The 12,677-nt window shown below is 34.1% G+C and overlaps 1 protein-coding gene across 1 annotated transcript; it reads right to left on the bottom strand.

The window, feature by feature from the left end:
- Window positions 1–9,780: 9,780 nt before the first annotated feature.
- LOC127840012 (transcription intermediary factor 1-beta-like) lies at window positions 9,781–11,380 on the bottom strand. The gene is made up of 3 exons (XM_052368400.1): window positions 10,636–11,380; window positions 10,117–10,179; window positions 9,781–9,830 (listed from the first exon to the last, which is right to left on the bottom strand). The coding sequence occupies exons 1-3, from the start codon at window positions 11,378–11,380 to the stop codon at window positions 9,781–9,783; spliced, it is 858 nt and encodes a 285-aa protein (XP_052224360.1).
- Window positions 11,381–12,677: the final 1,297 nt, after the last annotated feature.

Raw genomic sequence — 12,677 nt, 5'->3', positions numbered from 1 at the left:
TTAAACGACTTGCATGTAGCATAAAGCGGCTTGTTAAGAAAATTGACGATAACGAAAATACACGATACAAATAACAGTTTAAATGATAATTTTTATAATAACGAATCAACATCACTGAAATATATTTCATATTTAAATCAACACTAAATGAACATAACAGTACATGGCATGCTAAATTCATGAAACAATTGTTGAAGCTTACACCGCTTCATACTTGAAATCTGATAATTGTGCGTGAAAACGTTAGGTTACTCAAGTTTATACACCAGCTTGAGATATTGATTGACTTACTACACGAAGGAAATACAACATACACAATATAGTTTAAATGATAATTTTTCAATAACCAATGAACAATACTGAAATATACTTCATATGCAAATTGACGCTAAATGAATATAAATACAGTACATGACATGCTGAATAATGAAACATTTCTTGAAGCTTACACCCCGCTACATACTTAAAATCTGATAATTGTGCGTGAAAATGTTAGCTATCTCAATGTCATTCATTATGTTGAGATATAGAATGACTGGCAACGAAAAGTGCACATATCTGTAAATATAAAACTGTTATACAATAGAAAATAAACAAACATTTATTCGAACTTTATTCAAACTTTCATATTAACTAGTTTTTAGTATTTTATATTAACTTTTATAAATAACCTGAATGCACGCTTATGAAATACGTGTAGTAACATATCAAACATACAAAACATAATTCCATACTCGTGAAAAAGCTCGAATTTGTAATATAATTCATATAAATGAAATACATTCACTAATTCAGATATATTAAAACCCACATTTCCAAACACGTACACATTTTAATTGACAGTCGTTTATGCGTGTGAAATATTGTGGGTTTGTATTAACCCATTTATGCCTAGCGTCTAGAAAAAAGGCATTGGTATTATGTGGCGTCTCATCAGGGTCCGCGCTGTTTGCTTAAAGGAATTTCTGTAAGAAATATGCTAAGTATGTAAATAAATATACTAGACATCCCTAATTTGGTTATAAATTGATCCAATGTAGAAGGATGGGAGAGTCCACTAGGCACAAATGGGTAAAGATTTGTATTTAATAAATCGATTGTTAATCGTAGGTTAAAGCCATGACATTGATCACGTGAATCTATACACTCGCAGATATGGATTTACGGATTCATCTACACAACTCATAGCAATTTTATCAAACGTGTTATACGAAACATAACCCAAACGGATATTTTGTTTCTTTCTCTTAAGGGAGAGACCTGATATGTTTTCCAGAAGGACTGATTTGATGCATGCTAAGACAATAGGTTGTCAAATACACATTACCACGAGGATCCACGGCGATTTGACATGGGCCAGCTTGATCTTGGTCCTTATATAAACTTACTACCGATAGTGCACACTCTGAGCTTAAACTGATTTCACGAAGCAACATTCCGTTATTATGAAGAATGTCGATCTGCCCCTTGCTATTTGACTTACAGATGTACTTACATAAACGCGGCTCTTGTTTTAAGTTTTGTTACAACGTGTACATTTCCATAGCGTAGTTGAGCAAATGCAATTTTGTGAGCACGTGGCATACTAATAACCATGTCTATCGGACCTCTCCTAGAAACTGACGAAGACTAAGATTGACATTTGAATTTGGATAAAACATTGCTGTCTTCCTTAATCACGAGTGACGCATTATCTGCACGTAGATATATTACGACGTACTTATCTATCCATTTGCATGAGACAGAGTTTGGGAAACTAATTTTGTCGAATATGGGTTAAATTGTAAAATCTTTAGTAGATTGAAGCTTTGGAATTCGCTCCGTATATGGCTTATACTGACTGTTGTCGATATAGGAGCCTGTTTCGCTTACATCACAAGTGGAGTTTTCAATTTGCTAGGAATTCTTCATTTCTATCAGTAAACTATCCAAAGAGGTATCCTCAACACATTGAAAGCTAGATTTGCTTTTGCTCTTCTCCAATTCACATGCATTTGATTTCAGACGACTAACCGAATCCTGTTAAAGGCGGCGCTGCAGGAGAAAAACGTGCTCATAAGTTCCAAATTGTTCAACGTTTTCAAAATAAGGTGACTGTTTTTGACGTCATTCAAACACTGACTTGATTTTTCGTATTTGTTTCTTTTTATCAGCAATAGCAGATAACCCGTTATTCCCAATTTGTTCGTAGATGTCTAAGAGTCTCTGTTTTAAAGTTTGAAGTGACGACAACGCTTTACTTTCTATTTCGGATACCAATTCTTCATAGTTGTGTTCATGTTCTAAAAGGCTCTCGCCTTGCTGTTGCAAGTCATGTAACACTTTCTTCAATCCGGTACTATCCAATGTTATATCATGCAAAATATCAGTCAATACCTTCACCTCCCCACACTTTCTGTGATCAGCCAAAGAACCCCTTCTGTTTCATGATTCGGACATGCTATCAAGGTCTTCAGAAGTTCTTTTATCTCCTGGGGAGGTGCATTTGCAAGGTCACACAACTTGTGTTGATTCGAAGCCTTTATCCTTGCATGATCCTGTTTACACTGAACACAAAGTGGTGCCTCACACTCTTTTCAATACACAACGCCCTCTATTTCACCTTTCTCATCAAAACAGGGACCGCATAAGTATTTTTGACAGACATTTTTCGTTCACTTTAAACAAAACCACCTCCACGTATGTATATGATAAATCGGAAGTAGGAAGGCGTATACATACGTTTCAGTATATTGATCGACTTTGACCATTACTGTTTAAATAACGAGCAAAATCAAAGTAAACCTCCAGCAGAGAAAGATAATTACCTCTTGAACTATTTAGATCTTGTATATTGGTTATTTCCCATTTTATAATGATTGCGTATGCATTGTGTTATACATGTATAGTTATTGTATGCGCATTGGTTTACATACCAATTGAAACGCAATAACAGCCAAATCTGTTTATTGTGAACGTTATCTTATTAGAATGTTGTATTTGGTTTATAAATCTCAACGTTTAATATTCGCCTACTTCAAACAACTCAAAGATATCAACGAGGGAAGTGAATGTCAATATACGAAGAATCCGATAATTTTTATAAGTTTCATACTTTTAAATTAGTTTTTGCAATGATATTATCATTGGTACGTTTTACACAGATACTCATATGTTTGTTCTCACATGTTTGAGAAACAAACATTTTTCCCATGAAGGAAATGGTACAGACTAATGTGGATTTCCCAACGTAACCATTTCTTGTGTTCAATAATTGGTATTCGGCCAGAATACAAAACGTTTAAATCAAGCTCTAACTTCGATAAGTTATTCTTATATCAGTTAATCATCTATTCAACATAATATAAACATCAAATCACATTAACAAGTGGCAAAGACCATCACATACTGCACAATACATAACTATATCAACATAACGTCACCTATCAAAAGCAAATATATTTATTTTATAGCCTGAGTCGCCCGCATGGAATATGTGAATTCAAACCCTGAACCACCAATGTCGTTCGTTAAACATACACAGCACATAATTATTTGTTATTAAATGAAAGCGGTTACGTGTCATACGTAAACAACGACAACCATGTGTTTGTAGTCTGCTATTCATGACGTTTGCATTGTTATATACGTGATTTAAATTGTATATTTAGCAGTCCCATTCATAGAATTCAAATACTGTGTACTTAACACCGTAACATTTTTTAAATTAATATGACGCCTCAAAAATGTCGACACGTATCAAAATGTAAGCAATGCAAAGGCGGAACCATCTATGCAAGTTAGATTTGATGTGACGATGCACGTTAGTCAGGCGTTTTGTGGTCAACTACTAATGAAGAGAATTGTATAATTATCAAAGCTCTTACTTAATGATTCCTAATTCACATGCTTTGAACACTACAAGGCAAGATCCTCTCACACAACACAGCATGATGTCTTGATTGGACATCAATCCCATCACTTGTATAAGTCGTTCAAAAATCTGAAAATGGTCTGGCGGACATCTCTTCTTGGAGTTCAAAGAAAACTGAGTTCTATATAGTTTGAATTTAGTTTTAAAATAAGCATCAATTTCACTTTTTTCTAAAAATGAACAAATTTCTACATATCCTTCTTGTACAAACGAGCATGAAGAATTAAATGGAACTTGTGATATCCACTTTTTGACTGAAGTGCTTACAAAAACGTCTCGAATACTCTAAATTATTGCGTTGAACATTGAACATTAGCCCATAATTTCGGCCGTACTTACAGTTGTTGGAATCACATTGACTGCATTCGTAAGCTAATGGATGCCACACAGAAGACTGTCAGCAAATGGAGTACTACGTCTGAAGCAGATATGCGTTTTGGACTGTTGTTGGTGACAAGTGTTGCCCAACTATGTCGAAATAATTACATAATTAACATCTTGGGTAGTTCTGTCGTTTCGTAGAAGACAGTTTATACTAGCTTTAGCGACATTCACAAATACAACTTTTTATATATATACGGTGTATACTCCTAAAAATACATCAGCAATGCTCCCAATGTAACACACACACACGCAAAGAATGTACAACATTTAACTAAGATTACCAGGCTAAAATGCATTTGGTCGTGTATGATATTTAAATCAGCAGCTGTCCTATATTAATTTATGAGAACGTATATATTAACCAACACAGCCTTGCTTTTCTGCCGATGAAATGAAATAATGTTTCCAAGACTGTCACATCTCGCATGTGAATTATAATCGCATTCTTCTCATTATACGACAATGATGTTCGCAAGAAAATAGCATCTCGCATAGCTGACACGCATATGTTTATGCTAAATATTGTTCACAAAATATATGTTACGAACATGACCAAACAGGTAGCTTCTTTTATTACCACTACTCTTACTTGCATGGTAAGCGGCATTTGCTATAGCAAACTAAAGGCTTTGAATGTTTATAAGTGTTCACGCTACAGATGTATTTAAGTGCACTGCGCTGATTACGCAGTTGGAATCATACTGATAGCTTTTTTTAAGGTATATCTCACTCCAGACTTCGAGGAGCTCATTTTGTTACAAAAGTCATGCATTGTTCATGTATTATGAACTTAGTAAAGTTTAGGAAAAATAGCCATTGGCGAACGCAGAAAAAAATGATTTTCGGAATAAACGCAAAGAGGGAACAGACGTTGCTTTTTTTTACCAAGCAATTGTTTTTGTTTACACTGATTTTTTCTAGTGTATATCGCCATTTGATGAGTATGTTTAATTTCAGAACATTACATATTCAGAAGTTATGAGCTGAGCCTAATATTATTAATTTTCCTATACAAATTTGGGTAAAAAACGTGTGGATCTATGTTACCACTTAAGATTTATAAACTTCTCATTATTACAATTACAATGCACGGCCTTTGGTTATTTAACCAAAATAACAAACGTGTGCATGTACATTATGGTGATTACTTTAATAAACTATATACAATAAACACATTACAACACGTGCATTTTTGGATAAGACACTGCCTTAATAAACATAGTAGTTAAAGTGGTAGCAGTATAGGTAGCTGGAGCAGCAGAACAGTAGTATAATCAGCAGCAACAACAGTGACGGCAGTATTATTATAAGTAGTAGTATACATTGTTGTTGTTATTGTTTTTGAGGTAGTAGCTGCTGTTGTTGTTTTAGAAGTAATTGTTTAAGAAGCATTAATGAATCGAGATAAGTGTAATAGATCTATTTTGGAATTTGGAATTTAAAATATAGATCGCTATTTAAAATCGCCAATATAGATTTTCTGTATTTTGAACAAAGTGGCAGAAATAAAATGTACAATAATTTACTTAAAGCCATACACTTTGTCATTGACTTTGAAATGAAATCCATGTTAATCAATACATAAAGATGCAATTTAAAAGTGTGCACAATTGCCATTACATCTATAGCATAGTTAGCAAGTAATGCATTATTTATCAAACGGTACCGTATTTAAAACCGAAAGTAGGATTTCTAGACGCATACGTCCATCCATTTCGACAAACGCGATTATTTTTAAGTTTTAAAGCACAAAAAGACGGATTTCTACCTTGTAACCACCACATATATTCTAACTGGCATAGATAAAATTCAATATTTAGCATGGTTAGTAAGTAATATATTATTTGTTAAACGGTACCGCTTTTAAAACCGAAAGTAGGATTTCTAGACGCATACGTCCATTTCGACAAACGCGATTTTGTTAAGTTTTAAAGCGCACAAAAGACGGATTTCTACCTAGAAACCACCAGATATATTCTCATTAGCATAGATATAATATGTTTCTTATTATGACCCCTTCGAAGAAGAGGGGGTATATTGCTTTGCTCATGTCGGTCAGTCGGTCCGTCTGTCGGTCGGTCCGTCTACCAGATGGTTTCCGGATGATAACTCAAGAGCGCTTAGGCCTAGGATCATGAAACTTCATAGGTACATTGATCATGACCAACAGATGACCCCTATAGATTTTCAGGTCACTATGTCAAAGGTGACTCGAAACAGTAAAATGGTTTCCGGATGATAACTCAAGAATGCTTACGCCTAGGATCATGAAACTTCAAAGGTACATTGATGATGACTGGCAGATGACCCCTATTAATGTTCAGGTCACTAGGTCAAGGTCAAGGTCACAGTGACTCGAAATAGTAAAATGGTTTCTGGATGATAACTCAAGAATGCTTACGCTTAGGATGATAAAACTTCATAGGTACATTGATCATGACTTGTAGATGACCCCTTTTAATTTTCAGGTCACTAGGTCAAAGGTCAAGGTCACAGTGACTCGAAACAGTAAAATGGTTTCCTGATGATAACTCAAGAATAATTAGGCCTAGGATCATGAAATTTAATAGGTACATTGATCATGACTGGCAGATGATACCTTTTGATTTTCAGGTCACTAGGTCAAAGGTCAAGATCACAGTGACAAAAAACGTATTCACACAATGGCTCCCACTACAACTGACAGCCGATATGGGGGGCATGCGTGTTTTATTTTTGATATATTCATTCATTAATTAAAACAACATTAAGAATTGATGTCCCATCCCCGATATAATAGTTAACAATTTAAACAGGTATGCTTCCATCAGACGACACATCCAACTCGTGGAGTGCTAGTTATAATAATAAAAGCTTTTTAATAAGCGTAATTTCATGAAATAAGAGCAGTTGTTAATTCATATGAATTTTGTTATCACAATTTTTTCTATTTTTCTTCAAGTTCTTCAGAAAATATCAAAGAATTATACCAAACCAAAGTACACTAGCAAATAACAATTTCCAAGCTAATATTATGTGATTTACATTACCCAGTAACCATGACAATCATAGCTATATAATCTAACATTGTAATGTATGACGGTGTGAAGAATTTTTTACATTATTACACGATATGCCAAAGTAAATGGGTTTTGCTCAAATCTGAAACCATTTCTTTTCTGGATTTCAGAAATATAATGACTCACACATGGATTGACTTAACAGCTCGGTGACATAAGAATGATTTGTTTTAAGAAAATCTTATGATGAAAAAAGATATTCAGATATTTTATAAAATAAGTTTGCAGTCCAGTTTTGATCAGAACACAATCATGACCTAACCCACTATCATGGCAAGAAATATTGTCTCTATAATGTTCACAAGCTTTTTCTCTCTTTTCAATCAAGTCACTTAGATTTCGATTTCTAAAGATTCAGTTTTAATTTCAAGTGAGATATAAAAAAATATAAGTGTTTTTACCAAAATTTGTAAATAAATTAATAAATAAAGCCAATAAATGTTGCCTGAAGAGTGTTCACAAGCTTTTTTTAAATAAGAAATAGTGACCTATTTTTTTTCTTCCTCATGTGACCAATTTTCATACACAAGGAAGACATATGTTGGACAAATCGTTTGACCATGTTTGAAGAGGAGATTAGATTGAAAACATATGTAAACTATAGAGTATTCACAAGCCGTTTATGCCCCAGTAGGGCACTTTCCCTCTTTCAGTCTGTTCGTCATTACATTTTCTTTTAGCTCGACGTTTTCGGAGAAAACCTGAGGTATTGTCATAGCCAGCTCGTCGTCCGAAGTCCGCGTCACGCTAAAACCTTAACATTTTGTTAAGGTTTTGAACATTGTGTGGAGTAGATTTATAACAGGTGCACAGCGATTATCACATAAGGCGATCGATCTACAAGACCTTATAGTAACATAACAGGGTAGATTGCCTGATACAAAATACACTCGGCTCCATGGACTATAGGACCCTGCGTCTTTTAAGTGCAAGGTATGAAACCTTTAGAGCATTACTTCTCGATTTAACGTCTCATTGAACATTGAAAGACGAATCAGTATGTTATGTTTGAGCGGCTGATTGGACTTGCGACCCTTTCTTGCTTGCGCAAAAGTGTTTCCACCCGCTTGCGAACAGTATTGTTTGCGTACGTGTATTCATGTAATAATTTAATATTGGTATCGTCCTCATTCAAAATCCAAGAACGACATGTTTTTCTTGGTTTTAGTGAACAGTCTACGATGTCTATAGAATCCAAGCTTTGGCCTTAATTAATATATCGTGCAAGGACAACTAGTTTTTTCTCGAATTGATGATGTAACAGTAAAGTGAAACCACAGAGTCACATGCACATACAATAAGACCATTGAAATAAAATCACTTTTTCAGGCAACATAAGTCAGATTAATTGAACACAAACATGGACGTGCGTATCACTGACTTAGTGTTTGCAAAGCTTATATTTCAACGTACATGCCTTTAACTTTTTCTCGAGAGCGTTTTTCACTTTCAGAACAGAATTTAGAGTTAGAGTTAAGCGATTTTCATGGTGCATAAAGCGATTTGTTAATAAAATGGACTATATAGGAAATACAAGACGCAAATTACAATTTTTATGAGAAATTTTCAATAATCAATCAACAATATTGTAAGATATTTCATATGCAAATTAACACTATACGAATATAAATAACAGTATATATCATGATGAATCATTGAACAAATTTTGAAGCACTGGGAATATAATAATTATGCGTTAACATGTCAGCTATCTCAATTTCATATTATATGTTGAGATATTGAATGCCAAACTACAAGAAATACTCATACATGTATATGTGAACAATAAAACGGGTTAAATGTTTGGCATTGGAAAAATAAGAAAAATAAATTCAAAGTTGCATATTACCTAGTCTCTAGTATTTGATAGTATTTGTAATAAATAACCTGAATATACACTTATGTAATACTTGTAGAAGCATATCAAACATATACATATACTCACAAACTCAATACATATGCTAATTTGTTGCTGTCCCTTAATAGACTATTTAATAAATTTAACAAAACATCTCGCAAAATAGAAAAAAGAAAAGAATGAAAAATTTAAAACTTACGATATTTTTGTCGCAATTCATTAACAATTTACTAAGACTATAAAACAGAATTTAAACTTGTGCAAAAGCTTGAAATTTGGTATAATTCACATAAATGAAATACATTTACTTATTCCAATACATTTAAATGCACATCTCAAAACAAATTATAAGGTATTATACGTTTTTGCTTTCGAAATATGGTGGGTTTTCATTAACATTTGCATTTAAATTATTTGAAATTTAATCGTTGGTATTAGCCATGACACTGATCAAGTAAATGTATAAACTTGCATATATGAATTGACTGATCCACGAAAACAACTTAAAGCAATTTTATCGAACGTGTTATTGAAACATATACCAGACGTATAGTCTGTTTCTTTCCCTACAGGTAGAGACCTGATATGTTGTCCACTAGGACTGATTTGATGTATGCTGCGATAGGATGCCACATACACATTACCACACGGATCAATGGCAAGTTGACGTGGGCCAATTAGATCTTGGTGCTTATATTCAAATACTTTCTCTCCATTTAAGTTCAATGCCGTTAATGTATTATTCGGTCTATTTGAAATTATTAACACACGATTATGCGCATTAAAAATACAACTATATAACGATCTTACACACTCTTTTATTTCTGAGCTTATATTGATTTCACGAAGCAACGTTCCGTTATTATTAAGGACGTCGATCTGCCCCGTGCTTTTTGACATACAGATGTACTGGTTGAGTGGGACATTTCTAGTAACATCGTAATACGGGATTCTTGTTTTCAGTTCTGTAATAACGTGCACATTTCCATAACGTAGTTGTGCAAATGCAATTTTGCAAGCATGTGGCAAAGTAATAACCATGTCCATTGGACCTGTCTTTGAAACTGACCAAGGAGTATCTTCACAAATGAATTTTGATAATACAAAATCACTATCTTCCTCAATCACTAGTAACGCATTTACTGTGCGTAAAGCTATCACAATATACTTATCTATCCATATACATGAACACGCAATGGGACGTTTTTTCTTGTCAAACATGGGTATAATACTTAAATCTTTAGTATATTGAAGCTGTGGAATTCGCTCTGTATATGGTTTATAATGACTGTTATCGGTATCGGAGCCTGTCTCACTTACATCACAAGTGCAGTCTTCTATTCGCAAGGAATTCTTAACCTCTAACAGCAAACTATCAACAGAGGTATCCTCAATACATTTAAAGCTAGAATTGCTTCTACCTTTCTCCAAATCACCTATGATTGATTTCAGACGACTAACCGAATTCTTTTCAAGCTGGCGTTGCAGGAGAACAACGTGTTCATTCGTTCCGAATTTCTGAACCTGTTCAAAACATGTTGACTGCTGTTTAATGTCATTCAAAAACTGACGTGTTTTATCGTTGTTTGTTTTAATTTTTTCTCCTATAACTTTCTTCTTATCAGCAATAGATGATAGCACTACATTCTCCAGTTGAGCGTATATGTCTAAGAGTTTCTGTTTAACACTTTGGAGTGAAGCCAACGCTTGATTTTCTATTTGAAAAACCAATTCTTCGTGATTTCGTTCATGTTCTAAAAGACGCTCACCTTGCTGTTGAAAGTCTTGCAACACTATCTTCAGTCCGGTACAATCCACTTTTATATCATTCAAAATATCAGAAAGTACCTTTACTTCCTCGCATTTTCTGTGATCAGCCATCGCGCACTTATTACAGCACGTCATATCGTGGTCTTTACACAGATAAACCACTTCTTCCTTTTCGTGATTCGGACAGGCTATCAGGTTCTTCAGGAGTTCTTGTATCTCCTGGGGAGGTACATCCGCAAGGTCACACAACTTGTGGTGCTTTGAAACTTTTATCTTTGCATGATCCTGTTTACACTGCGCACAAAGTGGTTCCTCACATTCTGTACAATACACAACGCCATCTATTTCGGCTTTCTCTGCCAAACAGGGGCCACATAAGTATTGTTTGACAGACATTTTTCGTATAAATTCTAAAAACTCAACTCCGTTTGTTTATATGCTAAATCGAAAGTAGAGAAAAATACCTGGCTTATGCACACACATCAGTATAGCAGTCGACTGTGACACTTACTGTGTAACAGAACAAAGATAACTACATTTTGAACCATGTATAGATCCTAGTTCCCCTTATATAATAAGTACATACAATGTTTGCACATCACCATCCATACTCTAGTACAGCTATATGTTGTGTTATATATATATATTATTCTAAAGCATAACATCAATCGTTTCACAAAGTGGTTCTTCACAGTCTCTGCAATTCACATATTCCTCTATTCCGGCTTTCTAATCCAAAAATGGGCAATATAAATCTGTTTTATAGACGAGTTCTTGCTTATTGAAACATAATTGCCTACGCGTACTTATATTCTAAATCGAAAGTAGGGAAAATACCAAGCGTGTACACACTTGCTCGACTATGACGTGGTATGCGTTATCAATCGTGATACATAGGCTATCTCAGGACTCCCCCGTTAGGTATGAATATATGCAATAAATCGTCTGCTGATCCAGAGTGATGCGTTATCACACGATTGTGACCCACTTTAATATTAACACAGAATGCGATCGATTTTAACGAGAAGAAAAGGAATTAAAGGTAGTAAACCACTCCGTTGTGGATCGAGTCCTTATTTACCAGTTTTCAATTTGGTGTGTAACTTATTTAACGATAGTTGTAATGTATCATACGATACTTAGTAGGTCATTGCAAATCGACTGTTTTAAATTTACTTAATTACAAAAATAAAGGTTATCATACATAATTCCTGAACTTTGTCACAAAAAATGTATTGAGTGTATGCTGGTATATACATGTCTTACGATAACCAACTCACGAGCAGTAAGGTTTGAACACGATATTCTATTTTAACGATTATTATACTTTACAATTTGTGTTTTAAAACTATTTTATAGTCCATGATATCATAGTACCAAAAGGTGATGTAGGTTTCATTTATTGTGACTTAAAAGCTATCTTATATCTTAGTTACAATAGTTAATCGTGATGAAACAACAATGATCGTGATATGATGATATGTTGATAACGTGTACCTGTCTTCGGCAATACATAGAAAAACGCGTTTGTGTTCGTTTTGCTGACGAAAATCAGTAAACATTAAGAGTCATGTTAACTCAGTTTTGCGTCGGGTCTTTCCATGTATTTTACCAAATAAATTTCAGATAAATTATTAATTATTAATTTACAATCGAAACATAATTTGCTCATCTCGTTACAACTCTGAACGTT

Source organism: Dreissena polymorpha, chromosome 7, assembly GCF_020536995.1.
Source record: "Dreissena polymorpha isolate Duluth1 chromosome 7, UMN_Dpol_1.0, whole genome shotgun sequence".
Taxonomy (NCBI): Eukaryota; Metazoa; Mollusca; class Bivalvia; order Myida; family Dreissenidae; genus Dreissena; species Dreissena polymorpha.
The sequence above is the reverse complement of the archived record's forward strand: the minus strand, read 5'-3'. Positions and strand labels throughout refer to the sequence as shown.